At 41.7% G+C, this 18,446-nt stretch overlaps 1 protein-coding gene across 6 annotated transcripts in view; it reads right to left on the reverse strand.

The window, feature by feature from the left end:
* FXR1 (FMR1 autosomal homolog 1) overlaps positions 1-1,485 on the reverse strand; it is a 70,683-nt gene extending 69,198 nt beyond the window's left edge. The window contains exons 1-3 of one of the 6 annotated variants that reach the window (XM_049881785.1): positions 1,470-1,485; positions 1,214-1,283; positions 688-777 (exon numbers count right to left, since the gene is read on the reverse strand). In XM_049881785.1, coding sequence (XP_049737742.1) covers positions 688-738 — 51 coding nt within the window. In that variant the 5' untranslated portion in view covers positions 739-777; positions 1,214-1,283; positions 1,470-1,485. Of the gene's footprint in view, positions 1-687; positions 805-1,213; positions 1,293-1,469 lie in introns of those variants that run through there. The other 5 variants (XM_049881805.1, XM_049881795.1, XM_049881813.1 and 2 more) reach the window with 5 other exon arrangements.
* Between the last annotated feature and the right edge of the window lie 16,961 nt (positions 1,486-18,446).

Raw genomic sequence — 18,446 nt, forward strand, 5'->3', positions numbered from 1 at the left:
CCTGATCCGTTTCACATTTTGAAGTCTCACTTTAAAGCCTCGCTGGACTCTCTGCTTTTCTTCCGTTAACAGAGGGGCCGCGGCGCCGCCCCACTTCCCAGTCCGCAAAAATACTTCCCCGCCACATTTCGAGGTTTTCTAGTTTTCTCTTTCCGCTGCTAACCCGCAATTTGGTACCCTCTTTTTCCCCTTTAGAGACTGAAAAACTGGCCGGCCTGAAGCCCAACAGAAAGGTGGATTCCTAAGTCTCCGCGACGTCCTCCGGGTGTGGAGGGTCGGGGGCGCAGGCAGGGGCGCCCCCTCCGCCCAGAGCGAGCGCGGGGAGCGGCGGCCGCCACCACCCACCGCCCCCTCTCCCGGCTCCCACCGCCGGCGGTCGGGCCTGCCTCCACGGCGCTCGCCGCCTGCGGGCACCCACTCGGCCTGGCCTCGCCGGCCGCCATGAGGGAGGCCCGGCAGCAGGAGAAAGCCAGGAGGGTCCGACGTCTTGGAAAAACATAACGGAGCCCGGGACCCCGAGACCGTTAAACCGCGGGCCGAGGGGAGCTAAGCCAGGGGCCTGGCGGCCTTGAGCTTAGGCCTGGCCGCCCTTTGCGACCCCAGACCGCACTGCTGGAGACCGCCAACCTTCCCTCAGGCCCGCCCCAGCCCTCCGGAGACCCCGCCGAGCTGCAGAAAGGTCAGTACCTTGTAGAAAGCCCCGTTGGAGCCGCGAACCTCCACCGTCAGCTCCGCCATGTTGGAACCGCAAAGGCCGCCGGGAAGAGATTCTAGAAACTTTCCAACCAGAGGGGAAGAGGGGGGGAGGGCGTGAGGTGGCGGGGGGAGGGCGGGGAGGACAGGGCGGGGCTGGAATCCCGCGCCCCTGGGGTCTCGCCGCACAGCGTTGACTCTCCCGCTGGGACCCCGCGGCTCCTTACATCACCCGCCGCTGCTCCGCCCGCCGTCACCGCCCTGCAGGTTCCCGACACAATCGCCGACCTCCGCTGACCCGCGAGCGCCGCCCTCCCCGCTTCGTCCTCGGGTCGCGTCCACGTCCCCGTCCCGGTCCCAGACCCCGCCGTCCGCGTCCCCGGCCCCGTCCCAGACCCCGCCGTTCGCGTTCGCGTCCGCGTCCGCGTCCCCGTCCCCGGCCCCGTCCCAGGCCCTGTGCGCCGCACACCTTGGCACCCCACTGCCCCGGCACCCACCCCGGGCTTAGCCAGGCTGGTACCTCGGAAGTAGTGTCCTTGTTGCGGGAAGAGCAACTTTCTGGGCTCCAGACGCCTACTGGCACCGCGTTGCTGGGGGGAAGGGTGGCTAGAAATGTACATCCTATTGTGCTGCAAGTTCTTTAGCGCCCTGCCCCCCCTCCCTTTTTTTTTTTATTTGACGCCTTCTATTGACTGAATAGAAGGCCTCAAATTAACTGGCTCAAATTCCGCATTTCCACACCCCCTGGCACAGTCGGGCCAAGCCCTCTCCCCCACCTGTTACCACATCAGCTGTTCAAAAGCCAAACGTATTTTCAAAGGAGCTTAGATGTGTTCGGAGCCCTGGCGGCACAGTGGTTAAGCACTCACTGCTTACCGGAAGGCCAGCGGTTGGAATCCCCCAGCTGCTCCGCGGGAGGAAGGTGTGGCAGTCTGCTTCCTAAAGATTTACAGCCTTGGAAACCCTATGAGGGCATTTCTGCTCTGTACTATAGGGTCGCTGTGAGTTGAAATTGACTTGATGTGTTCAAACCCAAAGCGTGTTTAGGTTAATACCCGTTATTAGAAGGAGTCAGAGAAACCTAACAGAGGGGGAGGCTTCGTTTTCCTCTGCTCCAAGGGCTTGGGAAGTTCCATAAATGAGATCAAAGCAGAACCACCTCGTATGACTTCCTACTGGAACTTACGACAATACAAGCTCATAGTAAAACTTTTACCCAAAGCAAGGCTTTGGAAAGTATACTAGAAGGGCTTGTTTTTGTGTGTTGTATTACCATTTTGACAGAAAAATTCTAACTAAAAAAGGATGCTTTACTCACACTCTATATTCCCAAGAACATGCCCTCTGCACAGCCCTTTTGGAGGGAGGGTGGGCCTCTTCTGCATCTCCAAAGACTCCCAAAGGAAACGGTGCCTGGGAAGGTGCTCCATGTTGTGTTGCTATGTACATGCTATGCTTTTAAAAATGTTGATCACTGTGAGAAAAACATAAATACCCATCAATGAGTAATAGCCAACTTAAGGGCTTCTTCTATCCAACATTTATATACCATTTTCTTGTGATCCAAAATCATAATGCCCTAGTTTGCTTTTTTAAAAAACAGCTTTATGGAAGTAGAAATCTAATACCATACGATTCACCCATTGAAAATTCAGTGGCTTTTAGTGTTTTCAAGTTGCACAACCATCACCACAGTCAATTTTAGAATATTTTCATCACACCAGAAGGAAGCCCCTTACTGCTTAGCAGTCACCACCCATTTCCCCCAACCCTCTCTTCCCTATCTACCTTCTGTTTCCCCCAACCCTCCGTTCCCTAATCTACCTTCTGTCTCTATAGATTTTCCTACTCTGGGTACTTCATATGGATTTTCCTGCACTCTGAGCATTTCATATGAATGGAATCACACTGTGTGTGGTCCTTCCTGGCTGACTTTTTTCATTTGGCATAATGTTTTCAAGGTTCATCCATATTGTAGCATGTATCAGTACTTAATTCTTTTCATTGTCGAATATTCCATTATATGGATATACCACATTTTATTTATCTATTCATCAATTGATCAACTGATAGACTTTCCACTTTCTTGGCTATTAGGACTAATTCTGCTATGAACATGTTTGTACAAGTTTTCGTATGAATGTGTGGGTTTATTTCCTTTGGGGATATACCTAGAAGTGAAATTGCTGGCACCTACTGGAGCCATGGTGGTTAAGAGTTTGGCTGGTAACCAAAAGGTCAGCCGTTTGAATCCACCAGGTGTTTCTTGTAAACTCTGTGGGGCAGTTCTACTCTATCCTATACGGTCATTATGTGTCCAAATGGACTTAACAGCAATGGGGTTTTTTATTGTAACTTCATGTTTAACCTGCTGAGGAACTGCCAGACTCTTTTCCAAAGTGGATACACCGTTTTGTATTCCCACCATCAATGTATGAGAGTTCTAGTTTTGTTTTGGGGCTTCTTTTCTGTACTCTTCCTCCTCCTCCTTCTCTTCCTTCTTCTGTTTGTTTTGGCCTTCAGTGTATTGCTTTGTTTTGTTTCTCAGTGTGACTTGGGGTTGTGTTGTGAAAGCCTCATTAGGACACATGCCAAAGCATTACTGCCTGAACTCTGAAAATCAGGGTTCTTCCTCTTCAGGTCTTTCATACTGAAAGCATTTGAGTTGGACGCCCTGCCAATACCTTACTATCCCTTGCCAAGTAGACCTCATTATTTCCCTTAAGCAACTAAGGTTTGTAGCAACCAGTAACCTATCCAAGGTTACAAAAATTCTAAGTGGAGGAACTAGGACTTAAGTCCTCCATTATCTATCTCCAAAGCCCACCTCTTGATCAATGATTCTATCTGCTGCTCCATATGCTATTCATAATGGAACGTTAATAAACTTTAATATTTGGATATTGTTCTATTTTCATCATCTTGAAAATATGTCTATTATTAAAAGGAAAAGCAAGTCACAAAACATGCATAATCATGTTTAAAAAATATATGTGCAGATATGTGTATTTCTGTGCGTGTGCATGTGTGTATATATATACATACATACATACGTGTGTGTATATATGTATACACGTACGTTGTTGTTAGATGCCATTGAGTTGGTTCTAACTCATAGCAACTCTATGCAAACAGAACAAAACACTGTCCAGTCCTACACCATCCTCACAATTGTAGCTATGCTTGAGCCCATTGTTGCAACCACTGTGTCAGTCCATCTCATTGAGGGTTTTCCTCTTTTTTGATGACCCTCTACTTTACCAAGTATGATGGCCTTCTCCAGGCACTGATCCCTCCTGATATGTCCAAAGTATGTGAGACTTAGTCTCACCATCTTTGCTTCTAAGGAGCATTCTGGTTGTAGTTCTTCCAAGACAGATTTGTTCATTCTTTTGGCAGTCCGTGGTATATTCAGTATTCTTCCCCAGCAACCCAGTTCAAAGGCGTCAATTCTTCCTCAGTTTTCCTTATTCATTGTTCAGCTTTCGCGTGCATCTGAGATGATTGAAAACACCGTGGCCTGGGTCGGGCACACCTTAGTCTTCAAGGTGACATCTTTCCTTTTCAACACTTTAAAGAGGTCCTTTGCAGCAGATTTGCCCAATGTAATGTGTCTTTTGATTTCTTGACTGTTGCTTCCATGGGCATTGATTGTGGATCCAAGTAAAATGAAATCCTTGACAACTTCAATCTTTTTTGTGTTTATCACGATGCTACTTTTTCGTCCAGTTGTGAGGATTTTTGTTTTCTTTATGTTGAGGTGTAATCCATACTGAAGGCTGTGGTCTTTGAGCTTCATCAGTAAGTGCTTCAAGTCCTCTTCACTTTCAGCAAGCAAGATTGTGTCATCTGCATAATACAGGTTGTTAATGAGCCTTCTTCCAATCCTGATGCCCTGTTCTTCTTCATATAGTCCACCTTCTCAGATTATTTGCTCAGCAAACAGGTTGAATAGGTATGGTGAGAGGATACAACCCTGACTCACACCTTTCCTGACTTTAAACCATGCAGTATCCCCTCATTTTGTTTGAATGACTGCCTCTTGATCCATGTACAGATTCCTCATGAGCACAATTAAGTGTCCCAGAATTCCCATTCTCCACAATGTTATCCATAATTTGTTAGGATCCACACAATCGAATGCCTTTGCATAGTCAATAAAACACAGGTAAACATCTTTCTGGTATTCTCTGCTTTCAGCCAGGATCCATCTGACATCAGCAATGATATCCCTGGTCCTACATCCTCTTCTAAATCCGGCTTGAATTTCTGGCAGTTCCTTGTCGATATACCACTGCAGCTGCTTTTGAATGATCTTCAGCGAAATTTTGCTTACATGTGCTATTAATGATATCGTTGAGTAATTTCTGCATTCGGTTGAATCACCTTTCTTGGGAATAGGCATAAATATGGATCTCTTCCTGTCGGTTAGCCAGGTAGCTGTCTTCTAAATTTCTTGGCATAGACGAGTGAACACTTCCAGCACTGCATCCGTTTGTTGAAACATCTCAACTGGTATTCCATCAATTCCTGGAGCCTTGTTTTTCGCCAGTGCCTTCAGTGCAGCTTGAATTTCTTCCTTCAGTACCATCTGTTCCTGATCATATGTTATCTCCTGAAATGGTTGAACATCAACCAATTCTTTTTGGTATGGTGACTCTGTATATTCCTTCCATCTTCTTTTGAGGCTTCATTCATTGTTTAATATTTTCCCCGTAGAATCCTTCAGTATTGCAAGTCAAAGCTTGAATTTTTTCTTCAGTTCTTTCAGCTTGAGAAATGCTAAGCATGTTCTTCCCTTTTGGTTTTCCATCTCTAGGTCTTTGCACATGTCCTCATAACATTTTACCTTGTCTTCTTGGGCCACCCTTTGAAATCTTCTGTTCAGCTCTTTCACTTCATCATTTTTTCTTTTTGCTTTAGTTACTCAAGCTTCAAGAGCAAGTTTCAGAGTCTTTTCTGACATCCGTTTAGATCTTTTCTTTCTCTCCTGTCTTTTTAATGACCTCTTTCTTCATGTGCGATGTCCTTGATGCCATTCTACAACTTGTCTGGTATTTGGTCATTAGTGTTCAACGTGTCAAATCCATTCTTGAGATGGTCTCTAAATTCAGGTGGGATATACTCAAGGTTGTACTTTGGCTCTTGTGGGCTTGTTCTAATTTTCTTCAGTTTCAGCTTGAACTTGCATACGGGTGATTGATGGTCTGCTTGGCAATCAGCCCCTGGCCTTGTTCTGACTGATGATATTGAGCTTTTCCATTGTCTCTTTACACAGATATAGTCAATTTTATTCCTGTGTATTCCATCTGGCAAGGTCCCACATGTATAGTCACCTTTTATGTTGTTGAAAAAAGGTATTTGCAGTGAAGAACTCATTGGTCTTGCAAAATTTAATCGTCTGGTCTCCAGCATTGTTTCTGTGATCAAGGCTGTATTTTCCAAATACAGATCCATCTTCTTTGTTTCCAACTTTTGCATTCCAATCACCAGTAATTATCAGTGCATCCTGATTGCATATTCAATCAATTTCAGACCGCAGAAGTTGGTAAAAATCTTCAATTTCTTCATCTTTGGCCTTAGTGCTTGGTTCGTGAATTTGAATAATAGTCGTATTAAGTGGTCTTCCTTGTAGGCATATGGATATTATCCTATCACTGACAGCGTTGTACTTCAGGATAGATCTTGAAATGTTCTTTTTGACAACGAATGCAATACCATTCCTCTTCAAGTTGTCATTCCCAGCATAGTAGACCATGTGATAGTTCTATTCATAATGACCAATACCAGTCCATTTCAGCTCACTTATGCCTAGGGTATTCATCTTTATGGGTTCCATTTCATCTTGAATGATTCCCAGTTTTCCCAGATTCATACTTCATACATTCCGGGCTCTGATTATTAATGGATGTTTGCAGCTGTTTCTGCTCATTTTGAGTCATGCCACATCAGCAAATGAAGGTCCTGAAAGCTTGACTCCCTCCACGCCATTCAGGTCTACTCTACTTTGAAGAGGCGGCTCTTCCTCAGTCGCATCTTGAGTGCCTTCCAATTTGAGGGGCTCATCTTCCAGCACTATATCAAACAATGTTCTGCTGCTATTCATAAGGTTTTCACTGGCTAATTCTTTTCAGAAATAGACTACTGGATCCTTCTTCCTAGTCTGCCTTAGTCTGGAAGCTCAGCTGAAATCTTTCCACCATGGGTGACCCTGCTGGTATTTGAACACCAGTGGCATAGCTTCTAGCACCACAGCAATACACAAGCCCCACACTATGACAAAATATATATGTGATGGTTAATATTATCTGTTAACTGGGCTAGTCTGTGGTTCTCAGTGGCTTGGCAGACACTGGACTAGTTGCTGTTCCATAATGTAATATAATGTAATCAGTTTCCATGATGTGATCTGATGTGGTCAGCCAATCAGTTGAAGGGGGAGTTTCCTTGGGAGTGTGGCCTGCCTCCCAGATATAAATGATATAAATGTATGTTCCAGCAAAGCTCTCTCTTTTTTTTGACCATGCACTCTTCCTGACCTCCTAGGATGTAAGCCTGCAGAAGTCTCCAGCCTGCCTCCTGACCTACGGATTTGGGACTTATCAGCCCCCACAAGTGTGTGTGTTATTTCCATGAAGCAAAACTCCCTCTTTTTCACTGACACTCTACTTTTCCAAGCATGATGTCCTTCTCTAGCAATTGGTCCCTCCTGATAATGTATCCAAAGTAAACAAAATGAAGTCTTGCCATCCTGGCTTCTAACGGGCATTCTGGCTATACTTCTTCCAAGACCGATTTGTTCTTCTAATGTTCTTGGCCAACAACACAATTCAAATGAGTCAGGCAGACAGTAAGCACTACATAAGTGTTGACGGCTATAATTTTCATTGTTTATGTTTTAAACAGCTATTTGGAGATATATGCCCAGTGCTAGGTTTAGTGGAAGGGAAAAAAAAGGTTTAGTGAAAGGGAATACAAGAAAAATAAGACAGGTAGTCTGGAGATTAGGGACAGACAGACACCTAAAGAAGCTGTGACAATTCAACAGACTATAGGGTATAATAGGACCCCTGGTGGTGCAGTGGTTAAGAGCTTGGCTGCTAACCAAGAGGTCACCAGCTTGAATCCACCAGCCACTCCTGGAAACCCTGGGGGGCAGTTCTACTCTGTCCTACAGGGTCACTGTGAGTCAGAATTGACTCGACAGCAATGGGTTTATACGGTATCACAACTCTGCACATGTAAGACGGGTGTTCAAAGCCAGAACACCAATTCTGCTGTTAGAAATCAGTGTTGCCTCCACACAGGAGACAGTTCAGTAACAGCTTGAAGAAACTGTAGTTTGTTAGGAAAAAGACATTACAAACCCAGAGAATGACATGAAAAATGGCCAGAAGTGTGAAAAAAGAAAATCCAGTCCGGCTGAAGGTTTTCACTCTTCACACAGAACTCAGATATATTTCTATTTTGTTGTATTGTACCCGTAATTGTTTGCAATATTTTGCATTCGTGTTCTTTCCCATCAACTCATAAAGTCTTTGAAAAAGTTTTTTATACTCAGCTATACTGGGTAATTAATAAATATTTAATGATTGGATGGATGCATTTTGAATTAAATTTAGAAGAGTACCTCAAGCCATGCTAAAACCAAAACCAAACCTGCTGTCGTCGAGTGGATTCTGACTCATAGTGACCCTATAGGACACAGGAGAGCTCCCCTCACAGGGCTTCCAAGGAGCAGCTGGTGGATTCGAACTGCTGGCCTTTTCGTTAGCAGCCACGTTCTTAGCCACTGTGCCACAAGCCATGCTAGGAGGTTTGAAGTTAACGTATTTCTGAAAGGCAGCTGCAATGTAATATTCAGAGCCAGGGCTCTAGAGTCAGACTGCCTAGCTCAGAGATTAAGGTAACACTTGTAACCGTGTACAAATTATTTACCCTCTCTCTGCCCTGATTTCCTCATATGTAAGATTGGAATTAAAATAGCAGCTTCTTCAAAAAGGGTTGATGTGAGAATTAAATAACACATATAAACTATTTAGAAAAATAAGGCGCCCTGGTAGCATAGTGGTTAAGCGCTTGCCTGCTAACCCAAAGGCCAGCAGATCAAATACAGCTGTTCCACAGAAGAAAGATGTGGGAGTCTGCTTTTGTACAGATTACAGCCTTGGAAACCCTCTGGGCATTTCTACTCTGTCCTATGGGGTTGCTGTGAGTTAGAATCTACTAGATGGTAATTTTTTTTTTGTTTTTAGACATGAAAAATGTATGGTATATTTTAAAACCAAAACTACCATTGCTGTTGAGTTCATTCTGACTCCTAGCAACCCTATAGGACACAGCAGAACTGCCCAATAGGGATCCCAAGGGGCGGCTGGTAGATTCGAACTGCCAAACTTTAGGTTAGCAGCCGGGCTCTTAACCACTGTGCAACCAGGGCTCCAATGGTATATACTAGAGGTTCAATAAATTTTAAATATGATGATGATGGTGTCAGATAATGAACAAACCACTGCTACTTTAGAAGGAGGGTGTCACTTCACCAAGTTTGGGTTGTTTTTTTTTAATAATTATTATTGTGCTTTAAGTGAAAGTTTAAAAATCAAGTCACTGTCTGATGCAAAAACCCATATACACCTTGCTACACAGACAGCCCCCTCTCTCCCTCCACTCTCTCTTTTTGTGTCCATTTCGTCAGCTTCTAACCCCCTCCACCCTCTCATCTCCCCTCCAGGCAGGAGATGTCAACACAGTCTCAAGTGTCCACCTGATCCAAGAAGCTAACTCCTCACCAGCATCCCTTTCCAACCCATTATCCGGCCCAATCCATGTCTGAAGAGTTGGCTTCGGGAATGGTTCCTGTCCTGGGCCAACAGAAGGACTGGGGGCCATGACCACCAGGGTCCTTCCAGTCTCGGACCATTAAGTCTGGCCAGAATTTAGGGTCTGCATCCCACTGCTCTCCTGCTCCCTCAGGGGTTCTCTGCTGTGTTCCCTGTCAGGGCAGTCACCGGTTGTAGCCGGGCACCATCTAGTTCTTCTGGTCTCAGGATGATGTAGTCTCTGACTCATGTGGCCCTTTCTATCTCTTGGGCTTATAATCGCCTTGTGTCCTTGGTGTTCTTCATTCTTCTCTAAACCAGGTAGGTTGAGAACAATTGATGTATCTTAGATGGGTGCTTGCTAGCGTTTAAGACCCCACACGTCACTCATCAAAGTGGGATGCAGAATGTTTTCTTAATAGATTTTATTATGCCAATTGACTTAGATGTCCCCTGAAACCATGGTCCCCAGACCCCTACCCCATTACGCTGGCCTTCAAAGCATTCAGTTTATTCAGGAAACTTCTTTGCTTTTGGTTTAGTCCAATTGTGCTGACCACCCTGTATTGTGTGCTGTCTTTCCCTTCACCTAAAGTAGTTCTTATCTACTATCTAATTAGTGAATGCCACTTTCCCACCCTCTCTCCCTCCCCCTTCTTTTAACCACAAAAAAATGTTTTCTTCTCAGTTTAAACTATTTCTCAAGTTGTTATAATAGTGGTCTTATACAATATTTGTCCTTTTGCAACTGACTAATTTCACTCAGCATAATGCCTTCCAGGTTCCTCCATGTTATGAAATGTTCCACAGATTCCTCACTGTTCTTTATCAATGCGTAGTATTCCATTGTGTGAATATACCATAATTTATTTATCCATTTATCCGTTGATGGGCACCTTGGTTGCTTCCATGTTTTTACTATTGTAAGCAGTGCTGCAGTAAACATGGGTGTGAATATATCTGTTCGTGTAAAGGCTCTTATTTCTCTAGGATATATTCCAAGGAGTGGGATTGCTGGATCGTATGATAGTTCTATTTCTAGCTTTTTAAGAAAGCGCCAAATCGATTTCCAAAGTGGTTGTATCATTTGACATTCCCACCAGCAGTGTAGAAGTGTTCCAATCTCTCCACAGCCTCTCCAACATTTATTATTTTGTGTTTTTTGGGTGAATGCCAGCCTTGTTGGAGTGAGATGAAATCTCATTGTAGTTTTGATCTGCATTTCTCTAATGGCTAATGATTGTGAACATTTCCTCATATATCTGTTAGCTACCTGAATGTCTTCTTTAGTGAAGTGTCTATTCATACCTTTTAAAAAATTAATTGGGTTATTTGTCTTTTTGTAGTTGAGTTTTTTTTAGTATCATGTAGATTTTAGAGATCAGGTGCTGATCAGAAATGTCATAGCTAAAAACTCTTTTCCAGTCTGTAGGTAGTCTTTTTACTCTTTTCGTGAAGTCTTTGGATGAGCGTAGCCGTTTGATTTTTAGGAGCTCCCAGTTCTGTAGTTTTTTTTCTGAATTCTTAATAATGTTTTGTATACTGTTTATCCCCCACGTGTCTGTCAGTTTGGTGTACTGTGGGGGCTTGTGTGTTCCTGTGATGCTGGAAGCTATGCCACCAGTATTCAGATACCAACAGGGTCACCCATCGAGGACAGGTTTCAGCTGAGCTTCCAGACTAAGACAGACTAGGAAGAAGGACACAGCAGTCTACTTCTGAAAAGCATTAGCCAGTGAAAATCTTATGAATAGCAGTGGAACATTTTCAATGTAGTACTGAAAGATGAGCCCCCCAGGCTGGAAGGTACTCAGAAGATGACGGGGGAAGAGCTGCCTCCTCAAAGTAGAGTCGCCCTTAATGACGGGGATGGAGTAAGCTTTCGGGACCTTCATTTGCTGATGTGGCACGAATCAAAACAAACAGCTGCAAACATCCATTAATAATCGGAACCTGGAATGTACGAAGTATGAATCTAGGAAAATTGGAAATCGTCAAAAATGAACTGGAACGTATAAACATAGATACGGTAGGCATTAGTTAGCTGAAATGGACTGCTATTGGCTGGGAGTGACAACTCGAAGAGGAATGGTGTTACATTCCTCGTCAAAAAGAATGTTTCAAGATCTATCCTGAACTACAACACTGTCAATGATAAGATAATATCAATACACCTACAAGGAAGACCAGTTACTACGACTATTATTCAAATTTACGCACCAACAGATAGGGCCAAAGATGAAGAAATAGAAGATTCTTATCAGCTGCTGCAGTCTGAAATTGATCGAACATGCAATCAAGATGCATTGATAATTACTGGTGATTGGAATGTGAAAGTTGGAAACGAAGAAAAAGGATCAGTAGTTGGAAAATATGGCCTTGGTGATAGAAACAATGCCGGAGATCGAATGATAGAATTTTGCAACACCAACAACTTATTCATTGCAAATACCTTGCTTCACCAACATAAACGGCGACTATACACATGGACCTCGCCAGATGGAACACACAGAAATCAAATTGACTACATCTGTGGAAAGAGATGATGGAAAAGCACAATATCATCAGTCAGAACAAGGCCAGGGGCTGACTGTGGAACAGACCATCAATTGCTCCTATGAAGTTCAAGCTGAAACTGAAGAAAATCAGAGCAAGTCCACGAGAAATAAAATATGAACTTGAGTATATCCAACGTGAATTTAGAGACCATCTCAAAAACAGATTTAACACATTGAACACTAGTGACCAAAGACCAGACGAGTTGTAGAATGATGTGAAGGACATCATCCATGAAGACAGCAATAGGTCACTGAAAAGACAGCAAAGAAAGAAAAGACCAAGATGGATGTCAGAGGAGACTCTGAAACCTGCTCTTGAGCGTCGAGCAGCTAAAGCAAAAGGAAGAATTGATGAAGTAAAAGAACTGAACAGAAGATTTCAAAGGGCCTCTCGAGAAGACAAAGTAAAGTATCATAATGACATATGCAAAGAGCTGGAGATGGAAAACCAAAAGGGAAGAACATGCTCAGCGTTTCTCAAGCTAAAAGAACTGAAGAAAAAATTCAAGCCTCGAGTTGCAATAGTGAAGGATTCCATGGGGAAAATATTAAACAACGCAGGAAGCCTCAAAAGAAGATGAGAGTAATACACAGAGTCATTATAACAAAAAGAATTAGTCGATATTCAACCATTTCAAGAGGTGGCATATGATCAGGAACCGATGGTAGTAAAGGAAGAAGTCCAAGCTGCCCTGAAGGCATTGGCGAAAAACAAGGCTCCAGGAATTGATGGAATATCAGTTGAGATGTTTCAACAAACAGATGCAGCTCTGGAGGTGCTCACTCATCTATGCCAAGAAATATGAAAGACAGCTTCCTGGCCAACTGACTGGGAGAGATCCATATTTATGCCTATTCCCAAGAAAGGTGATCCAACCGAATGTAGAAATTATAGAACAGCACTGGGTTTTTGAACATTAATATCACACGCAAGGAAAATTTTGCTGAAGATCATTCAAAAACAGCTGCAGCAGTATATCGACAGGGAACTGCCAGAAATTCAGGCCAGTTTCAGAAGAGGATGTGGAACCAGGGGTATCATTGCTGATGTCAGATGGATCCTGGCTGAAAGCAGAGACTACCAAAAAGATATTTACCTGTGTTTTATTGACTATGCAAAGGCATTCAACTGTGTAGATCATAACAAACTATGGATAACACTGCGAAGAATGGTAATTCCAGAACATTTAATTCTGCTCATGAGGAACCTTTACATGGATCAAGAGGCAGTTGTTCAGACAGAACAAGGGGATACCAATTTGGTTTAAAGTCAGGAAAGGTGTGCGTCAGGGTTGTATTCTTTCACCATACCTATTTAATCTGTATGCTGAACAAATAATATGAGAAGCTGGACTATATGAAGAAGAACGGGGCATCAGGATTGGAGGAAGACTCATTAACAACCTGTGTTATGCAGATGACACAACTTTACTTGCTGAAAGTGAAGAGGACTTGAAGATCAAAGACCACAGCCTTCAGTATGGATTACATGTCAACATGAAGAAAACAAAAATCCTCACAACTGGACTAATGAGCAACATCATGATAAATGAAGAAACGATTGAAGTTGTCAAGGATTTCATTTTACTTGGATCCACAATCAACAGCCATGGAAGCAGCAGTGAAGAAATCAAAGGGCAAATCTGCTGCAAAGGACCTCTTCAAAGCGTTGAAGAGCAAAGATGTCACCCTGAAGACTAAGGTGCGCCTGACCCAAGCCATGGTATTTTCAATCACATTATATGCACATGAAAGCTGGACAATGAATAAAGAAGACCGAAGAAGAGTTGACAGCTTTGAATTGTGGTGTTGGCGAAGAATATTGAATATACCATGGACTGCCAAAAGAACGAACAAATCTGTGTTGGAAGAAGTGCGGCCAGAGTGCTCCTCAGAGGCAGGGATGGCGAGACTGCATCTTACATACTTTGGATATGTTGTCAGGAGGGATCAGTGCCTGGAGAAGGACATCGTGCTTGACAAAGTACACAGTCAGCGGAAAAGAGGAAGACCCTCAACGAGGTGGACTGACACAGTGGCAGCAACAATGAGCTCAAGCATAACAATGATTGTACAGATGGCCAGGACCGGGGAGTGTTTCGTTCTGTTGTGCATAGGGTCGCTATGAGTCGGAAACGACTCGATGTCACCTAACAACAACAACAACAATATACTGTTAATGCCATGTATTAGGGCTCCTAACGTTGTCCCTATTTTTTCTTCCATGATCTTTATCGTTTTAGATTTTATATTTAGGTCTTTGATCCATTTTGAGTTAGTTTTTGTGCATGGAATGAGGTATGGGTCTTGTTTCATTTTTTACAGATGGATATCCAGTTATGCCAGCAGCATTTGTTAATAAGACTGTCTTTTCCCCATTTAACTGTTTTGGGGCCTTTCCCAAATATCAGCTGCTTATATGGGGATGGATTTATGTCTGGATTCTCAATTCTGTTCCATTGGTCCACGTATCTGTTGTTGTACCAGTACCAGGCTGTTTTGACTACTGTGGTGGTATAATAGGTTCTAAAATCAGGTCAAGTAAGGCCTCCCACCTTGTTCTTCTTTTTCAGTGATGCCTTATTTATTCGGGGCCCCTTTCCCCTGCATATGAAGTTGGTGATTTGTTTCTCCATCTCATTAAAGAATGTCTTTGGGATTTGGATCAGAATTGCATTAACTGTATAGATCGTTTTTGGTAGAACAGACATTTTTATAATGTTAAGTGTTCCAAGGTGTGTTCTTGCACTTATGTAAGTCTCTTTTGGTTTCTTGTAGAAGTTTTCTGTAGTTTTCTTTGTATAAGTCTTTTACATCTCTGGTAAGATTTATTCCTAAGTATTTTATCTTCTTGGGGGCTACTGTAAATGGCATTGATTTGGTGATTTCCTGTTCGATGTTCTTTTTGTTGGTGTAGAGGAATTCAACTGATTTTTGTATGTTTATCTTGTATCCCGATACTCTGCTGAACTCTTAGTTTCAGTAGTTTTCTGGAGGATTCCTTAGGGTTTTCTGTGTATAAGATCATGTCATCTGCAAGTAGAGATACACTGACTTCTTTCTTGCCAATCTGGATGCCCTTTATTTCTTTATCTAGCCTAATTCCCCTGGCTAGGACTTCCAACACAATGTTGAATAAGAGTGGTGATAAAGGGCATCCTTCTCTGGTACCCAATCTCAATGGGAATGTTTTCAGGCTCTCTTCATTTAGGGTGATGTTGGCTGTTGGCTTTGTATAAATGCCTTTTATTATGTTGAGAAATTTTCCTTCTATTCCTATTTTGCTGAGAGTTCTTATCATGAATGAGTATTGAACTTTGTCAAATGCCTTTTCTGCATCAATTGATAAAAATCATGTGATTCTTGTCTTTTGTTTTATTTATGTGGTGGATTACATTAATTGTTTTTCTAACGTTGAACCATCCCTGCATACCTGGTATGAATCCCACTTGGTCATGGTGAATTATTTTTTGGATGTGTTGTTGAATTCTATTGGCTAGAATTTTGTTGAGGGTTTTTGCATCTACATTCGTGAGGGATATAGGTCTATAATTTTCTCTTCTTGTGGTGTCTTTACCTGGTTTTGGTATCGGGGATATGGTGGCTTCATAGAATGCGTTTGGTAGTATTCCGTCCTTTTCTATGCTCTGAAATACCTTTAGTAGTAGTGGTGTTAACTCTTCTCTGAAAGTTTGGTAGAACTCTGCAGTGAAGCCCTCCAGACCAGGGCTTTTTTTTGTTGGGAGTTTTTTGATTTCCTTTTCAATCTCTTATTTTGTAATGGGTCTATTTAGTTGTTCTACCTCTGTTTGTGTTAGTTTAGGTAGGTAGTGTGTTTCTAGGAATTTATCCATTTCTTCTAGGTTTTCAAATTTGTTTGAGTAGTTTTTCATAGTAATCTGATATGATTCTTTTAATTTCAGTTGGGTCTGTTGTAATATCTCCTATCTCATTTCTTATTCGGGTTATTTGCTTCCTCTCCTGTTTTTCTTTTGTCAGTTTGGCCAATGGTTTATCAATTTTGTTGAGTTTTTCAAAAAAACAGCTTTTGGTCTTGTTAATTCTTTCAATTGTTTTTCTGTTTTCTATTTCATTTATTTCAGCTCTAATTTTTATTATTTGTTTTCTTCTGGTGCCTGTGGGTTTCTTTTGTTGCTCTCTTTCTATTTGTTCAAGTTGTAGGGATAGTTCTTTGATTTTGGCCCTTTCTTCTTTTTGGATGTGTGCATTTATTGATATAAATTGGCCTCTGAGCACCACTTTTGCTGTGTTCCAAAGGTTCTGATAGGAAGTGTTTTCATTCTCGTTGGATTCTATGAATTTTTTTATTCCATCCTTATTGTCTTCTATAATACAGTCTTTTTTGAGCAGGGTATTGTTCAGTTTCCAAGTGTTTGATTTCTTTTCTCTGCTTTTCCTGTTATTGATTTCCACTTTTATGGCCTTATGGTCAGAGAAGATGCTTTCTAATATTTTAATGTTTTGGATTCTGCTAAGGCTTGCTTTATGACCTAATATGTGGTCTATTGTAGAGAATGTTCCATGTGCACTAGAAAAGAAAGTATACTTGGTTGCTGTTGGGTGGAGTGTTCTGTATACATCTACGAGGTCAAGTTGGTTGATTGTGCATTTAGATCTTTGTGTCTTTATTGAGCTTCTTTCTGGATGTCCTGTCTTTTACCGAAAGTGGTGTGTTGAAGTCTCCTTCTATTATTGTGGAGCTGTCTATCTCACTTTTCAATGCTGATAGAGTTTGTTTTATGTATCCTACAGCCCTTTCATTGGGTGCATAAATATTTAATATGGTTATATCTTCTTAGTGTATTGTCCCTTTAATCATTATATAGTGTCCTTCCTTATCCTTTCTAATGGATTTAAAGTCTGTTTTGTCAGAAATTAATATTGCCACTCCTGGTCTTTTTTGATTGTTGTTTGCTTGATATATTTTTTCCCATCCTTTGAGCTTTTGTTTGTGTCTCCAAGTTTAAGGTGTGTCTCTTGTATGCAGCATATAGACAGATCTTGGTTTTTAATCCATTCTGCCACTCTCTGTCTCTTTATTGGTGCATTTAGTCCATTGACATTCAGGGTAATTATGGATAGTATGAATTTAGTGCTATCATTTTGATGTCTTTTTTTTGTGTGTTGACAGCTTCTTTTTCCCACTTGATTTTATGTGCTGAGTAGATTTTCTTTATATATTGTCCTTTCCTCCTATTTGTTATTGTTGATTTTGTTTCTGCTGAGCCTGTATTTTTCCCTTGTATTTTATTTTGATGAGTAGGATAGTTGGTCTCCTTTGTGGTTACCTTATTATTTACCCCTATTTTTCTAAATTTATAACTAACTTTTATGTCTTTGTATCACCATATCTTCCTCTCCATATGGAAGGTATATGATTACATTTCTTAGTCCCTCTTTATTATTTTAATATTGTCTTCCTTTATATAATAACATCACTTTTACCCTGGTTGGGCTTTTTTTTTTTTTTTTTAATCTTGTTTTATTTTTATATTTTGGATTTCCCTGTCTGGGTTGACTTCTGGTTGCTGTGCCCAGTGTTCTAGTCTTGGGTTGATACCTGATATTATTGATTTTCTAACCAAAGAACTCCCTTTAGTATTTCTTGTAGTTTTGGTTTGGTTTTTACAAATCCCCTCAACTTGTGTTTATCTGGAAATGTCTTAATTTCACCTACATATTTAAGAGACAGTTTTGATGGATATATGATTCTTGGCAGGCAATTTATTTCCTTCAATTTTTTAAATATGTCATCCCATTGCCCTCTTGCCTGCATGGTTTCTGCCAAGTAGTCCGAGCTTATTCTTATTGGCTTTCCCTTGTAGGTGACTTTTCTTTTATCCCTTGCTGCTCTTATAATTGTCTCTTTATCTTTGGTTTTGGCAAGCTGGATTATAATATGTCCTGGTGACTTTCTTTTCAGATCCACCTTATGTAGAGTTGGAGGAGCATCTTGGATAGATATCTTCCCATCTTTCACAATTATCAGGGAAGTTTTCTGCCAACAATTCTCTGTATTTTCTGTTATCCCTCCCTGTTCTGGTACTCCAATCGCTCGTGGGTTATTTCTCTTGATAGAGTCCCACATGATTCTTAAGGTTTCTTCATTTTTTTAAATTATTTTATCTGATTTTTCTTCAAATATATTAGTGCCAAGTGATTTATCTTCGAGTTCAGAAATTCTAGCTTCTACTTGCTCAATTCTGTTCCTCTGCCTTTCTATTGAGTTATCTAATTCTGAAATTTTATTGTTAATCTTCTGAATTTCTGATTGCTATGAATTTTTCCAGCTTATTAAACTTTTTATTATGTTCCTGAATAATCTTTCTAATTTCTGTAGTTGCTTTATCTG

The sequence above is a fragment of the Elephas maximus genome, chromosome 1 (genome assembly GCF_024166365.1).
Source record: "Elephas maximus indicus isolate mEleMax1 chromosome 1, mEleMax1 primary haplotype, whole genome shotgun sequence".
In the NCBI taxonomy this organism is placed as follows: Eukaryota; Metazoa; Chordata; class Mammalia; order Proboscidea; family Elephantidae; genus Elephas; species Elephas maximus.